At 37.2% G+C, this 18331-nt stretch overlaps 1 protein-coding gene across 6 annotated transcripts in view; it reads right to left on the bottom strand.

Moving 5' to 3' along the window:
• Positions 1–6395: 6395 nt before the first annotated feature.
• map7d1a (MAP7 domain containing 1a) overlaps positions 6396–18331 on the bottom strand; it is a 62759-nt gene continuing 50823 nt past the window's right edge. For 5 of the 6 annotated variants that reach the window (XM_067448198.1, XM_067448201.1, XM_067448200.1 and 2 more), the window contains 7 exons: positions 16395–16575; positions 15173–15277; positions 12450–12500; positions 12275–12329; positions 10076–10130; positions 9695–9918; positions 6396–6957 (listed from right to left, as the gene is read on the bottom strand). In XM_067448198.1, the coding sequence (XP_067304299.1) occupies positions 6947–6957; positions 9695–9918; positions 10076–10130; positions 12275–12329; positions 12450–12500; positions 15173–15277; positions 16395–16575 (682 nt within the window). In that variant the 3' untranslated portion in view covers positions 6396–6946. The remainder of the gene's footprint in view (positions 6958–9694; positions 9919–10075; positions 10131–12274; positions 12330–12449; positions 12501–15172; positions 15278–16394; positions 16576–18331) is intronic. The other variant, XM_067448199.1, reaches the window with a different exon arrangement.

The raw sequence follows: 18331 nt of genomic DNA, 5'->3' as shown, positions 1-18331 counted from the left end.
AGCAAGTACCCACCACTCAAACGGCAATAACAATTTCCAATGGGCTTATTTTGAGCGCTCTCGCGTCAATATGCCATCATACGATAACAGCTGTGGGAAGGGGACTTGTTGCCTGGGAGATAAGACAGCTGAGAGTGAGTGTGAGTGTGAGCGAGTAGGGCTGGGTATAGCAGTTTGTTTGAAGTCCTTTGATGGTGTAGAAACTCACAGTGCGGAGTGATGGATGTTCACTCACCACAGAGCTTGACCGCTCGATAACCCTTATACTTCATGAAAAGTGGCAGTGCAGATGGCATGTTTGCCTTTCAGCAACATTTATTAGATGTTTAAGGCTAGTTAAACACTAATTTTCCCAATAAACAGCAACAAATACCAAATTCCAATGGTGGTTGTGTTTTCAGCGTTACTGTTTGTAGGGTTCTTCAAGCGAACCTTTATGCAGGTTACAATGTTACGCCAGTATGTGGTGACAACAAGTTATCTTTATGAGTAAGTGATTTAAATCATTCACTCAAGCAATTCGTTCAAAATCACTGATTCATTCCTGACTGAAACCAGTGAATGTCAGTATGGTTGAGTCATTGAATCATCCTTCATCCAATTCGTTCTAAAACACTGATTATTTCAGAAACTAAACAAGTGATGGGGTAATTCCCAATTCGATGCCTTCCTTTCAGTCATTCTTTTAAGGATGCATCAGGTTTTCCTTTGCATCTTCCAATCACCCACAATCCTTTGCACACATTCCAATTCACACAAAAAGTATAGGTAAGAAATTATTATGAAAATGAATGAGCTCATCCAATTTCTTTAGATAATGCCAAATAATAAAAGATAATAAAAATGCCAATAATAAAAGACAAACAATTATTTCAGAGACAAATGCATTTTTAAAATGGATCATAATACTAAACTCAATTTAATTCAATGCAATTTAAACCCACAGGGATATGTTGTAATTCACCCTATTTGCCTTAATAAAATTTTCACCAAGTCATACGGTTTTAAATGATAATGAGCTTTGCTCCAAGATAACAGCTCCAACAAAATTCGACAATTAAAGCTCGAACAGGACGTTTCTGAATGGTTGGTTAACATAATGTCACTTTGATCTATCTTTATGTACTGGCAGGGTAATGTTAGCGCAAATGCTAACTTATGTGTTTACTGATGTATACGTTAGTTCATTGACAGATTGATGTTACACCTAATGCCAATAAAAACTTTTTTTCTGTTAATGTCGGTTTGTCAGTGATGCATAACGTAATAACTGTTACAACACAAATTTTTTTGACAGAAACACCGTTATAAACCATCTACATAATTAAGCTTGTGTAGTGTTGCCATGTACACGTTAACTTTGAGTGTTTCACCCCCCCCCCCCCCCCCCTTAATGTCATGTCAATCTTGAGTACCTATAGAGTAGTATTGCATCCTTCATATCTCCGAAAAGTCTTTAGTTTTATTATATTTATAAAAGAAATATAGGCTGGACCGGGTCTTTCCGGAAAAAAAACGAGCGTCTGGAGGCGTATCGTGTGGGCGGAGCTAAAGAATGACGAGTGCGCACAAAGCGGTGACGTCCTTAAGCGTGGATAAGAAAACGCTACCCAGATTCAACTAATACATGATCCAGAATCAGATCCGGAGGCTGAAATAAATTGAACAGGAGAAACAGCAACAGCATGACGTCCGTCTCTGTGGTATGTACTGTATTTAGTGGCCTGTCAACATTGGTGTGTGTTTACTCGCAGTTTATGAGGACATGATTCGGTTCATGGACTATTGTATGCAACTAACCCTTAGCAGTAGCAAGCAACCGTTAGTCCTGACAGCAGTGAACGGTGGAGATCCACTTTGCGACGTGACTGAAGCGATGTTGTGAAGCTTCCCGTCATTTCTGCGTTCAAAACGGTTCAATGCTTCCTGGAATGCTGTGCTGAAGCGTTGAAGTCTCTTGATGTCACCCATAGGAATAAAGTGGAGCGCGGCGCGGACTATAATGACATAAGTGTTCATGGACGACTGGATCTGCAGCTGAGCGAGTGTTTATGGACGTGCATTTCCTCTCTCGCTCTAGTCACGCGCACCCTACCGGGAGAAGAGCCCGTACGGCCCATACAAGGACCTTCCGCTCTATCAACGTCAAGCCGACCCATACTCGAAAAAAACTCTCAGAAACTTGTGAGAAACCGGAAGTATTTTTAACACAGAAATACTCCATCAAACGTCCAACATTAGTTTTTGAAACTTTGTCTATGTTTAGGATGGGAATCCAAGTCTTTAACAGTGTAAAAAGCTCAGTATGCATGAAACAGCATTCCCCCCCCCCCCCCCCTTAAAACCAGCATACACAGTTTGTAATAACACATTAACCATAACGAGTTGTTCATTATTAACGTGGGATTATGTATTATATTGAGAACGACATACATAGAAAGCATGCTTACCCTGTAAACTTTAGCTCATTCATCATTCATCGTGAAGCGTGCAAGCGTTTCAAACTACACTCACTTCTGGAGATGCAGCATGAATACGAAGAGCTTGTACAGATCTTTATTCAGGAGCAGCTTCTCAGCAAAACCTGCCTTATACTGACCCTCGTTTATAAAGCAGTCTGGTGAGAAATGCTTCCCGGTTCACGCAGACATAAAAGCATCGACGAAAACAAAACTTAGCCACTGTGTCTTCAGCGGTTCGGATTTGGGAACATCAGAATGACTGCTGTGTTCATTATTACACCCAAGAACAGAACACCACAATCGCTTAGACGCCATTCTGCTCCAGTACTATGACAGCTTGAGCTCGCTCAGGGCGGGTCTGAGAGGAAACGCTGCTGTCAATCAACAGTCGTGGAAGTGGCGTCCAACCATGTGACATCATATGGTCGAACAGCTTGATTTGAGACAGGAGAAAACATATAAGGAGATTTAAAAAAAACAAAAAAAACACTGGATAGATTTTTATCATTATAGGATGGTTGTGTACAGGCACTGCCAACACACATTTCCATACAATCAGCTTGTAAAAGTGCATGTATCATGACCCCTTTAAGTATACTTTATGTAGTAAGTATGCTAACATCAATGTTCTAGTAGACTAAATTGGCCCACTTTTTTTAGTCTATACATGTACATTTTTAAAGGGTTAGTTAACCCAAAAATTAAATTTATGTCTGTAGCTATTGACTCTGCAGAAAGTTGGTGACTTCTGTGCACCGTGCACCTCAGCATGCGCTGACCCTGCTCTGGGATATTACGTGGCCTACCACTTCATGGCTGAGTTGCTGTTGTTCCCAGTTGCTTCTTCTTTGTTATAATACCACTAACAGTTGACTGTGGAATATTTAGGACATTTCATGATTGGACTTGAATGCACAGGTGGCAATCTATCACTGTACCGCGCTTGAATTCACTGAGCTCCTGAGAGCGACCCATTCTTTCACAGATGTTTGTAGAAGTGTCTGCATGCCCTGGTGCTTGATTTTTTACACCTGTGGTTATGGAAGTGATTGGAACACCTGAATTCAATGATTTGGAGAGGTGTCTCAATACTTTTAACAATTTAGTGTATCCTGAGAGTTTAGTAGTCTACACTTTGAAGTAGGCTATACTTAGCCTTACAAGCCAGACCCACATAAAGATGTTTGGTCTAGAAACTCACCATTGACAGGGCTCAATCCAAGGGGCGGGATAAATGGTTGTCTTTTAAACTCCCTCTGCACGCGATAGGATAGCGCTACAACCAACCAGAGCAATAAAGTAGGTGAAGGAGAGCTCGTTGACAGATTAAACTTTCGCCGTATCCGGTCGTCAAAACTCCGAACACATCTTCCCTTTTTAAGAATGACTTCAGTGCCGTTCTTTGTTCTTTTCTCAGAGAAAAGCTTAACTCCAAGTCTTCCAGAGTCACGGTCAGAGCTGATTCGAAAGACCACCGTTCACCAGCTTCTGTGTTTACTAGTAGCACGCAAGCGCCACTCGGCTGTCATTATGTTAAGCCCCGCCCACCGACTCTATACACGATGTGATTGGCCTGAACTGAGTTTGGTTTCTTCAGCTCAGACGTGTATTGAGAGTTGCTAGACGATACTTGCGGCAAATTAGATTTGCTGCTGCTAGGGTACGTGCTTCTAGATTTCCAGGCTAGGCTACTCTCAGTGAACAACTCGTAATGCTGCTTGATATAGCATACTGGTATTTCTTACCTTATTATTTTACTGTATTTACTGCACTTTTGAAACATACTTTACGTTATTTCCCTACAGCTAATAAATCGGATGTCGCGCACACTCACACCTTACTTCCGAGTTAAAACATAAATAAGGGGAATAACTAAAAGAGCCAGGATATATTTTTAAAATAACTCTGTGTTCATCAGAAAGAAGAACGTCATATACACCTAGTATGCTTGAGGCTGAGTAAACCATGGGCTAATTTTCATTCTAATCCTTTAAAGAAAACAAAAGAGAAAGCTTTAGAGTAACAGCTTTCATCTGTGAAGTCAATCTCACAGGTTTGATTGACGAATCATCACTGAATGTTAGCAGAGGAACTCCAGAATGGCCCTGAAGAGATACCTGACTGTAAATCAACATGTCAAAATCTTTATGGTTCATTTCCTAATCTCACACCCAAGCTATTCAGGAGTGACATGACCTTAAACTCGGTCTTGTTTCCATTGCATCTACGCCAGTTGTATCCATTCACTGTTCCTCATCCTTTGTGAATTAATTCATCACCTTGGTTTTGCCTTTACACTATAACTCACTAGCAACTGACATCGTACTAAAAATAGCCTCTTATTTTCCCCTGCAGAACACAAGCGGTACCCGCAATTGGAGCAATCGCCACAGCAACAACACAATGTTGAAACAAACCCGTCATTTATGGGTCCATATAAAGTTACAGGGAACGCTGGGCTGGAAAATATAGCCAATCCCATACTTCACATTCTTCTTTGAAACAGAGGCAGCAAAGAAAAGTAAATGTTGGCAACCAGTCTGAATTTCTTCGGGTGAGAGAAACCTGATCGGTGGGTCCATACTATAGACTGTAATTGCATGTGCGTTGATTTGCTGCCCTCTGCTGTGTATGAATATGGTAGATGTCTCATAATGGACAATACTAAACCTTAACCTCTGGCAAACTTCTACAAAGATCAGGGTTACACTGTTTACTGAAGTCTGTATCTCAGCTTACAGCAAACTATGAAACCAAATGAGAGAGAGATGAGGGGAGAAACCACACATCGTGGTGGTTTTAGATGTCATTCTATACAGATGGCAAGAGTGCCCAAGCATGTGCACAAAGGTCAGAGTGATGTGATCTTGGACAGGAGTCTGGTACAGGCATGTAGTCCATCACTCGATGGCTTTCTGGAAAAAGTAAAGACAGCTGAGCCATCCTGGACCTGGCGAGATTTCCAAAAGGATTAACTCTATATCACAAATCATCACAATATCACTCAGATTTAAGCTGCAAATAAAGCAATTGATAATAATTTACATTTTCTTCTTCAGTAATCGTATAAAAAGATAAAGAAAAGAAAAAAAGACAGAAAAACCTTTAGTTAGTTTTAAGCGTAAATCCCAAAAAACAAAAACAAAATTAATTTACCATTATAAATTACATATTATTATATATTAATTAAATACATTTTTTTTAAAGATATTTTTACTGGAAAACAATGCAAAAATACTAAGATAAATAATACCAATACACTACTAAAAATACAAAAATAATATGAAAATAATCAGAATAATTATGCTGAATGAAATTAAAGGGAAATTAAACAACATACATTTCCTCTTTAGACTAAACAAACATTTATAGCACATATAATAAAACTATAAACGTTTTTTTAAAAAGGCAAATTACTTTGCCTTTTTTAGGATTACCCAGTACAAGCAAGGGTATACACAATATACAGCTCCTTAGAGTGGGCCGTGATTGGAAACACTGCAAAAAATGATTATGCCAAGAGTTTGTGTTCTCACGATCTAACAAAGTTCCAAAGAGGCTATAAATTGGCATAATTTGCAGTTAAAAAGGGCGCCTTTGGGTATTGCTGATCTTTTCTGGTTTATAAATAGGCATAAACTTTAGAGACAGGCATTTTATCGACAAGAAAGCCATGAATATTATGGTAAAACTATAGTGAGACTTCTTTAAAGTTGCAGTTAAAACTCAAATTTAAAAAAAAAACTTCATCATTGCTGTTGTATGCGCATGCACAGTCAATCTGGCTGTTGATATCTTTTGGATATTACACATTTCTTATGTAAGTAACTCAGCAGCAAGAACTAATCTGGTGCAATTGTAGCATTAAAAATGATTTCACTAAAAGACAAAATGAAAAACACCTCTAACATTAAAAACCATGAAACAGTGGAGTTCAAGCATGGCAGTCCCTTACATTCTGTTTTATTCACAGATCGTCTCCTCCCATGATCCAATTTACATTATTCACAAACAACTGTACCCAGTAGTTACAATTCTCTTCAAGTTAAATAACTAAACATTAAAAAATAAAACACCCAAAGCACTTCTGCGTTCAACCCATAACAGCATGAATAACGACAAGGATTAATAATGTTTGTCACAAGCCTTTTTTTTAAATAAAAAAAACGAACAAACAAAAAAAAAAAAACATTGTACTGTGGTGATCAGTAAGAGGCATGAATCGGTGTGCCGTAGTGTGTGAGGTCAGGGTCTTGATGAATGGGGATTCTCAGCTTGATTGTTTTGTAGCTTCCTTGTAATTTTCATCATGAACAATAAGAGAGGCTCTGATGGAGGGGTTGCTCTGTACAGTCTAAACAGAAGATCAGTTTTTGGGTTTGGCACAGGTCTCTTTCATGCTGTGCTTCTTTCCACCGGTCCCTCAGGCAGACGGTGTGCTGATAGACTCGCAGATTTAAGGCTTCATCCAATAGTTTGTGACCTCAGAGGACCTCTGGAGGACACAGAAACAACAAGTGGTTAATGCTGACAAAATTAAATAAAATAAAAAAACTAGTTTTCTTTTAAATAAATTACAACACCAGATCATCAACTCATTTTTATCTCACTTTTTCTTCTGCCTCGTATGCAATGGGCATCAAGTTTTAGGAATTTTTAAAAGGTAACAATTAAAAAACGAAATCATGCTGAATCGTTTAACTTGGTATGAAGCTATACTGCCGTTCAAATTGGATAAGAATTAGTTTTGAAAGAAATACTTTTATTCAACAAGAATGCGCTAAACTAATCAAAAATTACATCGAAGACATTTATGTTACAAATTATTTCAATTTAAAATTAATGTTTTTTTGAATATTCTATTTTTCAAGCAGCATAACCATTTTTAACTGATAATAATAAGAACAATTTATTGAGCTGGACTGGAGTAATGACTGCTGAAATTTAGCTTTGCTTTGACAGGAATAAAGTACATTTCAAATGATATTCAAATATTTGGTTATACTTTATTTTAAGGTGTCATTGTTTAAGGTGTCAAGTACTGAGTAATATTAAAGGGTTAGTTCACCCAAAAATGAAATTGATGTCATTAATGACTCACCCTAATGTCGTTCCACACCCGTAAGATATTTTATATTTAGTCCGAGAGCGTATCTAAGTGTATTCACACTATACTGTCCATGTCCAGAAAGGGAATAAAAACATCATCAATGTAGTTCATATGTGACATCAGTTGGTTAATTAGAATCTCTTGAAGCATCGGAAATACATTTTGGTCTAAAAATAGCAAAAACTACGACTTTATTCAGCATTGTCTTCTCTTCCCTGTTTGTTTTCAAACCTCAAACAAAGATTCAAACGGTTATGAATCAGCGTAATGATTCATGATTCGGATCACGTGTCAAACTGCTGAAATCACGTGACATTGGCAATCCGAATCATGAATCAATTCGCTGATTCATAACCGTTTGAATCTTTATTTGAGGTTTGAAAACAAAAGCATAAGAGAAGACAATGCTGAATAAAGTCAGAGTTTTTGTTATTTCTGGACCAAAATGTATTTTCAATGCTACAAGAGATTCTAATTAACTTTGATGATGTTTTTATTCCCTTTCTGGACATGGACAGTATAGTGTGCATACATTCTCGCACTAAATATAAAAATATCTTAAACTGTGTTCTGAAGATGAACGGAGGTCTTACGGGTATGGACATTAGGGCGAGAAGTTAATTACATCAATTTCATTTTTGGGTGAACTTACCCTTTAACTAACTACATGTACTTACTATAGGGTTAGGGTACGATTAGTATTTGATTGAAGGTTAGTTGCATGTTTAAAAAAAAGTCAGTAAAAATAGGGCACAATGTACTGTATAAATATGAAGGAATTTTCCGTATTGGTTTTTTACAGGTGTTCTACCTATATTTTGAATTACACATTGCATGCGTTTTAAGGGTTAATGGAAATTTCCGTAAAATCACAATGCACTGGCAGAAAATTACCAGTACATTTTCCGTTTTCATTTTTTACAGTGTATGCATAATTTACTGTAATTACTATGGTAGGTACATGTAACGTTTAACAAGGACTCTGTAAAATAAAGTGACCAAATATTTGATTTTAATATATTATATTATATATATATATATATATATATATATATATATATATATATATATATATATATATATATATATATATATATATATATATATATATTATATTATATATATATATATATATATTTGTCTCAATCGAATTTTGTCATGACATTCTTCCAGCAATATAATCAGTGATATTAAAATGTACTGAACAAAATACACGTTTTCAAATCCAACATTTGATGGAAAGCAGACAAATAAAATAGACAGGAAATTACCACTATAACCTTATGCGGAACAACCTAAGCAAAATCCCCAGGCACCTGCTCATGTACCCCGCTCACAGAATCACTGCGTTATACCAGTCAGTTCACTTGGTTTGCTGGTAATGTTAACTTTCAGTTTTAACTGGTAAAAAACAAATGTATCTGTTCTGAGAACATTGACATATCTGTCTGTGTAGTCACATGATACGTCAGTGATAATTCTATACTTAACATGAAATGAGACCAGCTCTCCAGATATGGCAAAGCAAAGATCCTGGATAAAAGATCCTGGATTTAAAAAAAACGTACATCTCAGTTTACGAGAGCTGGCACGGCAGGGGGTGAACCCCCTTGTGTTTTCTTTGCGGATGATTTATGGCTGGAGGGCTGTCTGCAGGAGGACAGGTGGAGGTACGTGCTGGGAAGAGAGGGACCAAGTAATGCTGACCCCACCGAGGGAACCGAGGGAAAGGAGGGTGAAGAGCTAAGCCAAGGGGTCCTGTTTCCAGTCTTGGGTGCCAGCAATGCCGGATCAGGTCTTCCTGACACCATTTCAGGAATCTAGCTTTGTGCCAAGAGCTGCCAGGCTCTTCACCCCGTTACCCCCTGTCACACCCGCAGGGCAAAACACGGCCACTATGACACCCGCACCTGAGACAACATTAACCCTTCAGGCGTAAAAAAAGCCAGAACCATAAGAACAATGACTCTTCCCGCCAAAAGAAACTTAAAAGGTGATGTGACACAAATAATTAACGTGGAAGGACTGTGAAAAAGTGATAAATGCTCTGATTTATTGTCGTTCTCACTGCAGTTTGAGAAGAGATTGACACTGAAGTTTGAGAAATTCTTTGGACACTCACCTGCCACATGCTGAGGCTTAATGGGGCCTGTTTTCTTAAGGAATGATTCATCGCTCTCAAACGCCATGATTGGCTCGTCTGGTCTGTCAGTCTCTGACTTCTCCCGTCCATTGTTGTGATTGGACAGCTGAAGGATCTCTTCAAAGTGAGACGCCTCCCCTTTTGCTGACAGGCCATTCTCGTGTTTGGCAGGCTGAATGCCATTCACCACAAGAACGGTCCGACTGCAATAGGAAACAGATGGTTTAAGTGTGTGTGTTAAACTGTTACAAACACAATTTATGTTAGCGTTTCCATTCCACTTTCAGGAGAACAAAACTGTCACTTCTGGGGAAAGTGACAGAAGATGAAAATGGAAGTTGTCCTGAAGACAGGACTTACCTTTCATTCACGCCATCTTGTTTTAATGCCGTGCTTGGCTGGTAGTCAGCAGCTGCTAGCAAAAAGACACAATGTCATGCTAATAGTTTCTTAAAATGGCAATCTTGTTTGGTTTAGTGTTCCTTTGCCAAATCAATGTTCCTTTCCCAGATAGTTGTACAACTGACAGAATAAACATTTCAGCAGTTCATCTGGAATCGTTTCCCGGATTCCCAGTGCTCCTTATGATTACAACGGCTATTTGTTCTATTCTAATACATAAAAGGAGTTTGCCCTGAAAATGTGTTCTTTTGTATGTGCAGGTGACTAAAAGTGATAGTAAGAACATTTATCATGTTACAAAAGATCTCCAAATCAAATAAATGCTGTTGTCCTGAACCTTTTTTTTTTTTTTTTTTTTACAAAAAGAGAGAATACTGGAAAAAATGATCCACACAAATATTAATGTTTTCAAAATGTATAATATTAAGAAATGTTTCTTGAGATGTTCCTAATTGGCATTTTAGAATGATTTCTAAAGGATCATGTGACATTGAAGACAGGAGCAATGCCTTCTGCAAAAATCCTTGTTGGTCATTGCAGGAATAAATTACTTTTTAAAATATATTAAAGGGATCTATTATGCAAAATTCATGTTTATAAAGTGTTTGAACACTGATGTGTGTCTGCAGTGTATGAAAACAACAAGGCTATAAACAGTACAAATACCATTTACAGGGTTTTATAATTCTATAAATCCCATAAATCAAAAGTAGTCTCTGATTTAGACTGAATCTAATTATCTAGATTCCCTCCATTAGCACAGACACAGCCCTAAGCTCACTTCTACATAATTCATAAACACACATTTATCATGCACAGTACAGTCAGATGACTGAACACCACTACACTGTAAACAATTATTTAAAAAATAAGTTACCTGGTTGCCTTAAAAATTTGAGTTCATTGAAATTAACATTTTTGAGAATCGACAACTTTTATTCTAATATTATCAAAAGATTTTGGAAGCATATTGGGTAATTGTGTTTTATTTGTGATGACGCAGTGACAAATTGTGCTATTTTCACTCTTTATCAAATTTTTTGTGGTTCAGATACAATTATATTTTGAGTTTCTATTTATGAAACCAATTTCCCTCATTGTATCAACTCAATTTTTTAATTTCAATAAACTCAAAATTAAGGCAACCAGGTTACTTACTTTTTGAAGTTAAACCAACTATTTTTTTTACAGTGCGTGAGATTGTCCGATTTTTGTTGTTGCTGGAATGCCAGCGCCTGAGCTCTTGAAGCTCCACCTTCTTCTTGAAAGGGGGCCAGGAGCACCAGCTCATTTGCATTTAAAGGGACAGACAAAAATTGCGTGTTTTGCTCACCCCAAAAGGTGGCCATTTTAACATGCTATAAAAAAATATCTGTAGCGTATTTTGAGTTGAAACTTAGTGAAACACACTAAGTAAAGTGGGGCATATAGGTACCCTTTCAAATATAAAACAGCTATTTTAAATTGTTATAATATTTCACAATATTACTGTTTTTATTTTTTCAAATAAATGCAGCCTTTGTGAGCAGGAGAGACTTCTTTCAAAAACATTTAAAAAAAATTACAGACTCCAAATTGTGCACAATAGTGAATGTATTTCAAGGGCATAATGGGAACAATACTGGCTGCTGAATAAAAGTAGACTCAAGTAGGCCTTCATCCAGTTATCTAATTGGAAAAACAGCTACTGAGCATCTAGCACAATGTAAATGGCGTGTGATGGATTCAGCATTCTGCTATGCCAATTTTCGTACTCCATCACAGAAAGGCAAAGATTTTGAACAGCAACAGATTTTCGACAGTGACGCAAGTAACAATCAGTAATATGTACACTGTTTTGCACGCTATTCCCTCTCTGGCTTAAACTTAAAGGAGGTTTGGAGGGGGTGGAGATGTGGGATGTTTTATTTATGCATTTCTTAATAAGGAAAAATTGACACAATTAAATAAAAAGGTATACGTACAATGACAGAGACAAGGAAAAGGTTGTGGAAGAATGATGTAAATGGAATGTTGCTGATGCAAATAGATTTACATAGAAGGTTAAACAGAACTGAATGTGAACTGAATGCCATATCTAACTAAAAATTATCCAATAATGATAAGTAATGATATGAACATTTATTTATACTAATATTCTTAAACATAATTTTATACCTTTATTCAACTCTGAATCTTTTCCATTGACTTGAGCTGGAGATTTAGTGTCTTTCTGTAAGAAAAGACAGGAAAAAAGGGAACAATTAGTTGCTAAAGCTCTTGAACCGCAAGAGGAAATTGGAGCCGTGCTACTGCCACAGTGAGGCCGTTTTAAATGAGAATGGCGCTGTACCTTGTCTCCTGCATCTGTTTTGCGTGTTCTTTTCATAATCTCCTCCAGACGCTAAAAACAATGCACAAAAGAGAAATAGAAAAACATGGAAAATGTTAAGAGTTTCACATATCAAAATTAAACCTGGAGATAAAGTTTCAGGACTTTGAAAAATGTAAAACAAAGGAGAAACAGCAACAAAATAAAAAATATTTAGGATTCTGTGCTATTTTTAGGTTACTACTAATAATAATTGGTTACATTTATATAGCGCTCTTCTAAGCACTCAAAGTGCTTTACATTTAGGAGGAGGGAATCTCCTCAACCACCACCAATGTGCAGCATCCACCTGGACAATGTGACGGCAGCCATATTGCGCCAGAACACTCACCACACACCAGCTGATTGGTGGAGATGAGATAGAGAAATTAAGCCAATTAGTATATGGGGATGATTAGCCATGATGGACAGAGGCTAATGAGCAAATTTGGCCAGGATTTTTACACTTTTACCGAAGGACATCCTGGGATTTTTAAATGATCACAGAGTCAGGAACTCGGTTTAACGTCTCATCCGAAAGACAGTGCTCTTTGTCAGTATAGTGTCCCCATCACTATACTGGGGTGTAAGGACCCACACAGACCACAGGGTGAGCGCCCCCTGCTGGCCTCACTAACACCTCTACCAGCAGCAACCTAGTTTTCCCAGTTGGTCTCCCATCCGAGTACTGACCAGGCCCTGTATAACGTCAGTGGGAAACCAGTCTTGGTGTACAGGGTGATATTGCTCAAATAATGTATCTCATTGATCATGAAGTACAAGATGCTTTTTGGATCATTCTCAAATCATACTAGAGAACATGATTATCAGGTTTTACACAAACTTGAGACGTCAATTTAAATGTAAACAAAGGATCCACCAAAAGGAAAAATTGTGTTAAATTAGAAAAATGCTACATAGAAGCATTTTCACAAATGTTTTTTTTCATGGTTTTATTTTATTTTAACGATGACTACATTATTCTCAATTACAAAAAATGATTAGTATTTTTTAACTGTCCGTTCCTCTATATTTCAGAGTTTCAGAAGCATAAACTGCATAATAAGTAATCTTACGCCGGCTTCACACTGCACGCGTAAGCAGCGCATATTTTTTCGGCGCCCATGTTAATCAATGAGTGCATTCACACCGGCAGCAGAGACAGCGCAGCAGCGCATATCAGGAGCAGAGCAGAAGCGTCAGTGCCGAGTCTATTTTTGACGCGCTGCTCACGATGAATTAAAGCCATTGTTCTGATCAAAATTAACCTGGTTAACATGAAAAATAACACATTTAACCATGAAATAATTTAGTGAAGTGTTCTGTGTGTTTCTCAGTCACCATATAACATCCGGCGCTGTGAAAAAAAAAAGTTCTACACAAAAACCGAAGTCACTGCCATAAGTTTTTGCCTGAACTACAAAACTAATTTTAAATAATGTATGCTAGTTTAGCTTAAACTAAATATGAATTCAATTATGTATATATTATAACTATATGCTGGCATAAAAACAGAAACAACAAACAAAAGCACCAAGTTCAGGCGGTCTCGCCCCTATTGCAAACAAACGCTGAGGCGGTTTGCTTGAGGTGTGAATATAATCCGACCCAAAGGGCAAACAAACCAAGTGGAATAATAATTCATAATGGGAAATGTGGGTATAATAGCAATCGTGTCTAATTCTGTGAATGGGCACATTAGTTATCACAGAAAACCAAGTCCCCCTTCATCTTAAAATGTTGTGTAATTGCACTTCTCTTTACGAGAATGCTGTCCTGATAAAGCCTTGACAGTATTTAACCGTCTTGAAACAGTTAACAGCTAGACAACGTGTTTGAATTTCGCTGCAGTATAAATATGAATGTTAACCTGGATGCCAGCCGAACTCCGCCCCGCCCACAACATTTGAGCGCGGGCAGTAAAGAGTAACGCAATCATCCACGTCACTAAAGGCGCTTGGTTTGAATTTGTTCTAATCCTAAACGGAGAACTTCTTTGTATATGCATTCCCCTTCACCAAACTTGTCAATCATCTCGATGGAAGACCCAGAGTAAACTCTGACCAATAAGAGGACCGTTGTACTCTCATGTAACTTACAGAAACAAATTTTGGTACACTATGAAATGTTGCCTTGTGAAAGCGAACCAAACCAAGGAAAAAATGCAACATTGTAACAAAATAAAGTCCCTGTTTCAGAACAAAAACAATCTATAGGTGTAAAACACCACTGATGTGTTAAAGGCCAACACTATGTTCTGAATTTGGGGGAAAAAACTGCAGTGTAATGCTCCACGGACACTTCCAAAAACCACACGATGAGCAGATGACAGTTGGGTCATGTCAGTACAGTGGCCATCCTCCATTAAACAGAAACATTCACAGAAAGAGATCAGGGGAGGAATGTCAAGGTGTTGTATGGCATGTGCATGAATAGTGAGAGCTCCCTTTTCAATATGATCCTAGATAGTGACCTTGAAAAGTTATTTTATTTCGCTCTACTAACACATTCTGTGCCTGAAAGCTATTGTGGGCATGTGTGATTAGTTAGGAGAGGAAATTAAAGGATTTTACTAGACTTCAACTAGAGTTTGCGTAGATGCAGGTATGCGAACAATTGCCTGTAATACGGATTTTAAAGCAGCAGGATGATTTCAAAGCAACCTTATTAAGAAAAATATAAATGTGAGGTGGAAAACCTCTTACCTTCTTTCTCTCCAGTCTCTCCTGCTCCTCCTTCTGGAAGTGTTTCTCTCTCTCCAGGCGCTGTTTCTCGGCCTCCTCCCGGGCCTTTGCTTCAGCCTCCTCTTTCTACAGACACAATCAAATGACCAGACTGACACTTGAACATACAGGGCAATAAAAAAGACATTCATTCATCTGAAGCTGATGGGCATTCAGTGGCAGATCACATCCCGTTTACCAAACGACAGCATATAATATGCTTCCCACAATTTTTTCCCCAATGAATTTCCATTATTTATCCAAAAATAATTGTACTAAAGAGCAATTTCTAGCATGAAACAGGAACTACGTATAACTAGATGATTACTGCAGAAATGTCCTGTTTTTAGGATGTCTATTCCAGGCCTTAGATTTTTAAAGACAAGTTTAAAATGTCCATGTTTTTCATGACTGTGGAAACCCCTAATACCTACTTAATATCTAATGAAATACAGTTTTGAACACCAGGTGGTGGTAAAACCTCAAAAATGCTGCTGCGCCAAATGGAGCTCTTGATATCCACCCATTTACAGAAGAGGAAAAATGGTTTTGTAAGAACTTGAGTGACTTGCATAGAATTTGTCGTCTCATCATAGCTCTTCAATTGCTGTAATTGCATGCTCGTATTTTACAGCATTTAATAGAAAACGTAGGGTCATATTATAAAGATTGAATTGCTTTGGTATTCATCTGTTAAAAAAAAAATGGATCCTAAGGACCAGGGTTGTTATTAAAAACAAACCATTTTTGGTCAGCAAAATAAAGATGCAATAAAATATAAATAAAAAAAAGTAAAAAAAATAAAATAAAATAAAAAAAGGTTACAAGGTACAATTACTAAAACAAATATACATGAATGCTATATAGAAATATTACAAACAAAATAATAAAAAATTACAAAAGCACATAACATTACTAAAACTTAAACTGAGTGAAATGAAAATATAAAAAATGTAAACAACTTCCAAATATTGATAAATAATACACTAGTGAATAATACTAAAATTACACTAATCAGGACAATCTATGCCAGATTTGAATCCATGTGTCCTCAACATATCTGGAGCATGTGTGGTAACTGCCAGGCCACAGCTGACACAACTGAAAATTCAGTGCTGGAAAGTCTATAAATGTTCAGTCAGTATATGTATTAATACAGTGTAGTGTCACTAAAGATTCTGAGAAATTAAGTTGCATTTCTGACCTGTTTCTGAAGCCGTTCGTTCTCTTCTTGTTCGACTTTGGCTCTTTCCTGTGCCTCCTTCTCCTCCTGCAGGCGCTGGGCCTCCTCTCTTAACCTTTCCTGCTCCGCCATGAGCCGCGCCTCTTCCTCCCTGCGCCTGCTCTCCACTGCCTCCTGTGCTAGCCTCTCCTCGCGCTGAAGCCTGCATGACAAAAGATAGTCAGTCACTGTACACATAAGATTAAAAAAAGATAATCTGTACCATTAACCACTGAACCTTGTGAAGTATTTAAAAAAAGACATGAGAATGCAAGAGGACTTTAGTGTCTCTTGCAAAATTGAAATTAGCTGTGGCTGGTAACATACCATGAAACTTTCCATTGCAGATATGGTTCATGCATTATAAAGTGACAAATGCAAAGTGGACAGAAAGTGAACCTTTTTAATCGTGACCAAAATATCTGCATCCATAGTGACCAGCGGCACTGGAGCATAAACAGTGTGGAAATGTCATTACGCTGTTGCCAAAGTCCCTTTTGGCTCATAAACGTGCTAAACTCATAAACTGCCACCGAGAACTCCAGACGTCAACAGGTCCACACCGCCGAGGCTATTCCTGGAGCTCACACCGCACACGGCCTGGTGGAGCAGGACATGTATAAAAGCATACCAAAAATGTTTGCTACTTGAGGTGGAATTTGGCTTTGTTGGCAGGGATACAAAGGGTGAAAAGTTGATATTTTATAAGACAAAGATTAAATTGTTTTATAAGATAAAGATTAAATTGTTATTCTGCCTCTCTACTAGAAATATACAGCTCTGAAAAAAATTAAGAGAACACAAGATAATCTCTATAAAATATCATTTTTATCACCTTTTTATCCCTGCCGTCAAAGCCAAAATCCACCTCAGGTAACATGTTTTTGGTATGATTTTATACATGTTCAGTGCATGTTGCAAGCTGAACTCAAACCTATGTCTGCCACATGAGCGCTAACTAATATTGAGTTTGCATCAAGGAACGGACAATTAATTTCAATTACATTTTGTGTCAAAACGAGGATGTCATAACAGATGTCAAAAAAAGAAGTGTAAGCTAAGATATATCTCATTCAAATCAATTAAAACCATCATTCATTCAAAAAAATTAAATTTAATAAAAATATAAAATAATAGAATAGAATAATATTATAATAAAATAGCAACTAGCAACTAGATAGCAGCTAAATTCTATTTACACTCACATATTTTCTTAGCGATAGATGATATTTACACTGTGCGAAAAGCTGTAGATTTACTAAGTGAAAATAGTGATATATTCTATTTACACCATATAAAGTTGCAGTTCTTTGTACTATAAATAGTAATTACATGTAATTTATACTTTATTTTGACAGATACGTACTATTTGCACCACAGTATTTTTTTACATTAACAGGATGCAATAAAAATAGTGTGAGAATTATTGTTTTTATTTAAATTATTAAATGGATGCCTCCTTCAATGAACGCTAAAGCTCTCCTTACACCTTCCCTAACACTACCCAATAAATGCTTTTATTATAATTAAACATTTTTTATGGCACTTTATCTCAACATTTAGAACATTTCCTTAATTTTTATTGAAAATAAATGCCTCTCCGATGTGATTTGTGATGAGAAAAGAGAGAAGAGCAAGCTCTGCTAAAGGCGGAGTCGTGTTTTGATAGTGTTAATCGTGACAAAACAATGATCCATTAGCCATACGCTTTACTGATTAAGCCACTGAGGACGTTGAATTGTGGCCATTTTTTTTAATCTTGTTTGGCACAGCCAGCTATTGTTAGGCGGAGCTATTGCAAATAGCACTTGCCAACAAAGCACGCTTTTTACACTTAGTGTGAATAGACACACTGTATTTATTATTTATGCATGCATATATATATATATATATATATATATATATATATATATATATAT

This window comes from Pseudorasbora parva, chromosome 7, assembly GCF_024679245.1.
Source record: "Pseudorasbora parva isolate DD20220531a chromosome 7, ASM2467924v1, whole genome shotgun sequence".
Lineage (NCBI taxonomy): Eukaryota > Metazoa > Chordata > Actinopteri > Cypriniformes > Gobionidae > Pseudorasbora > Pseudorasbora parva.
The sequence above is the reverse complement of the archived record's forward strand: the minus strand, read 5'-3'. Positions and strand labels throughout refer to the sequence as shown.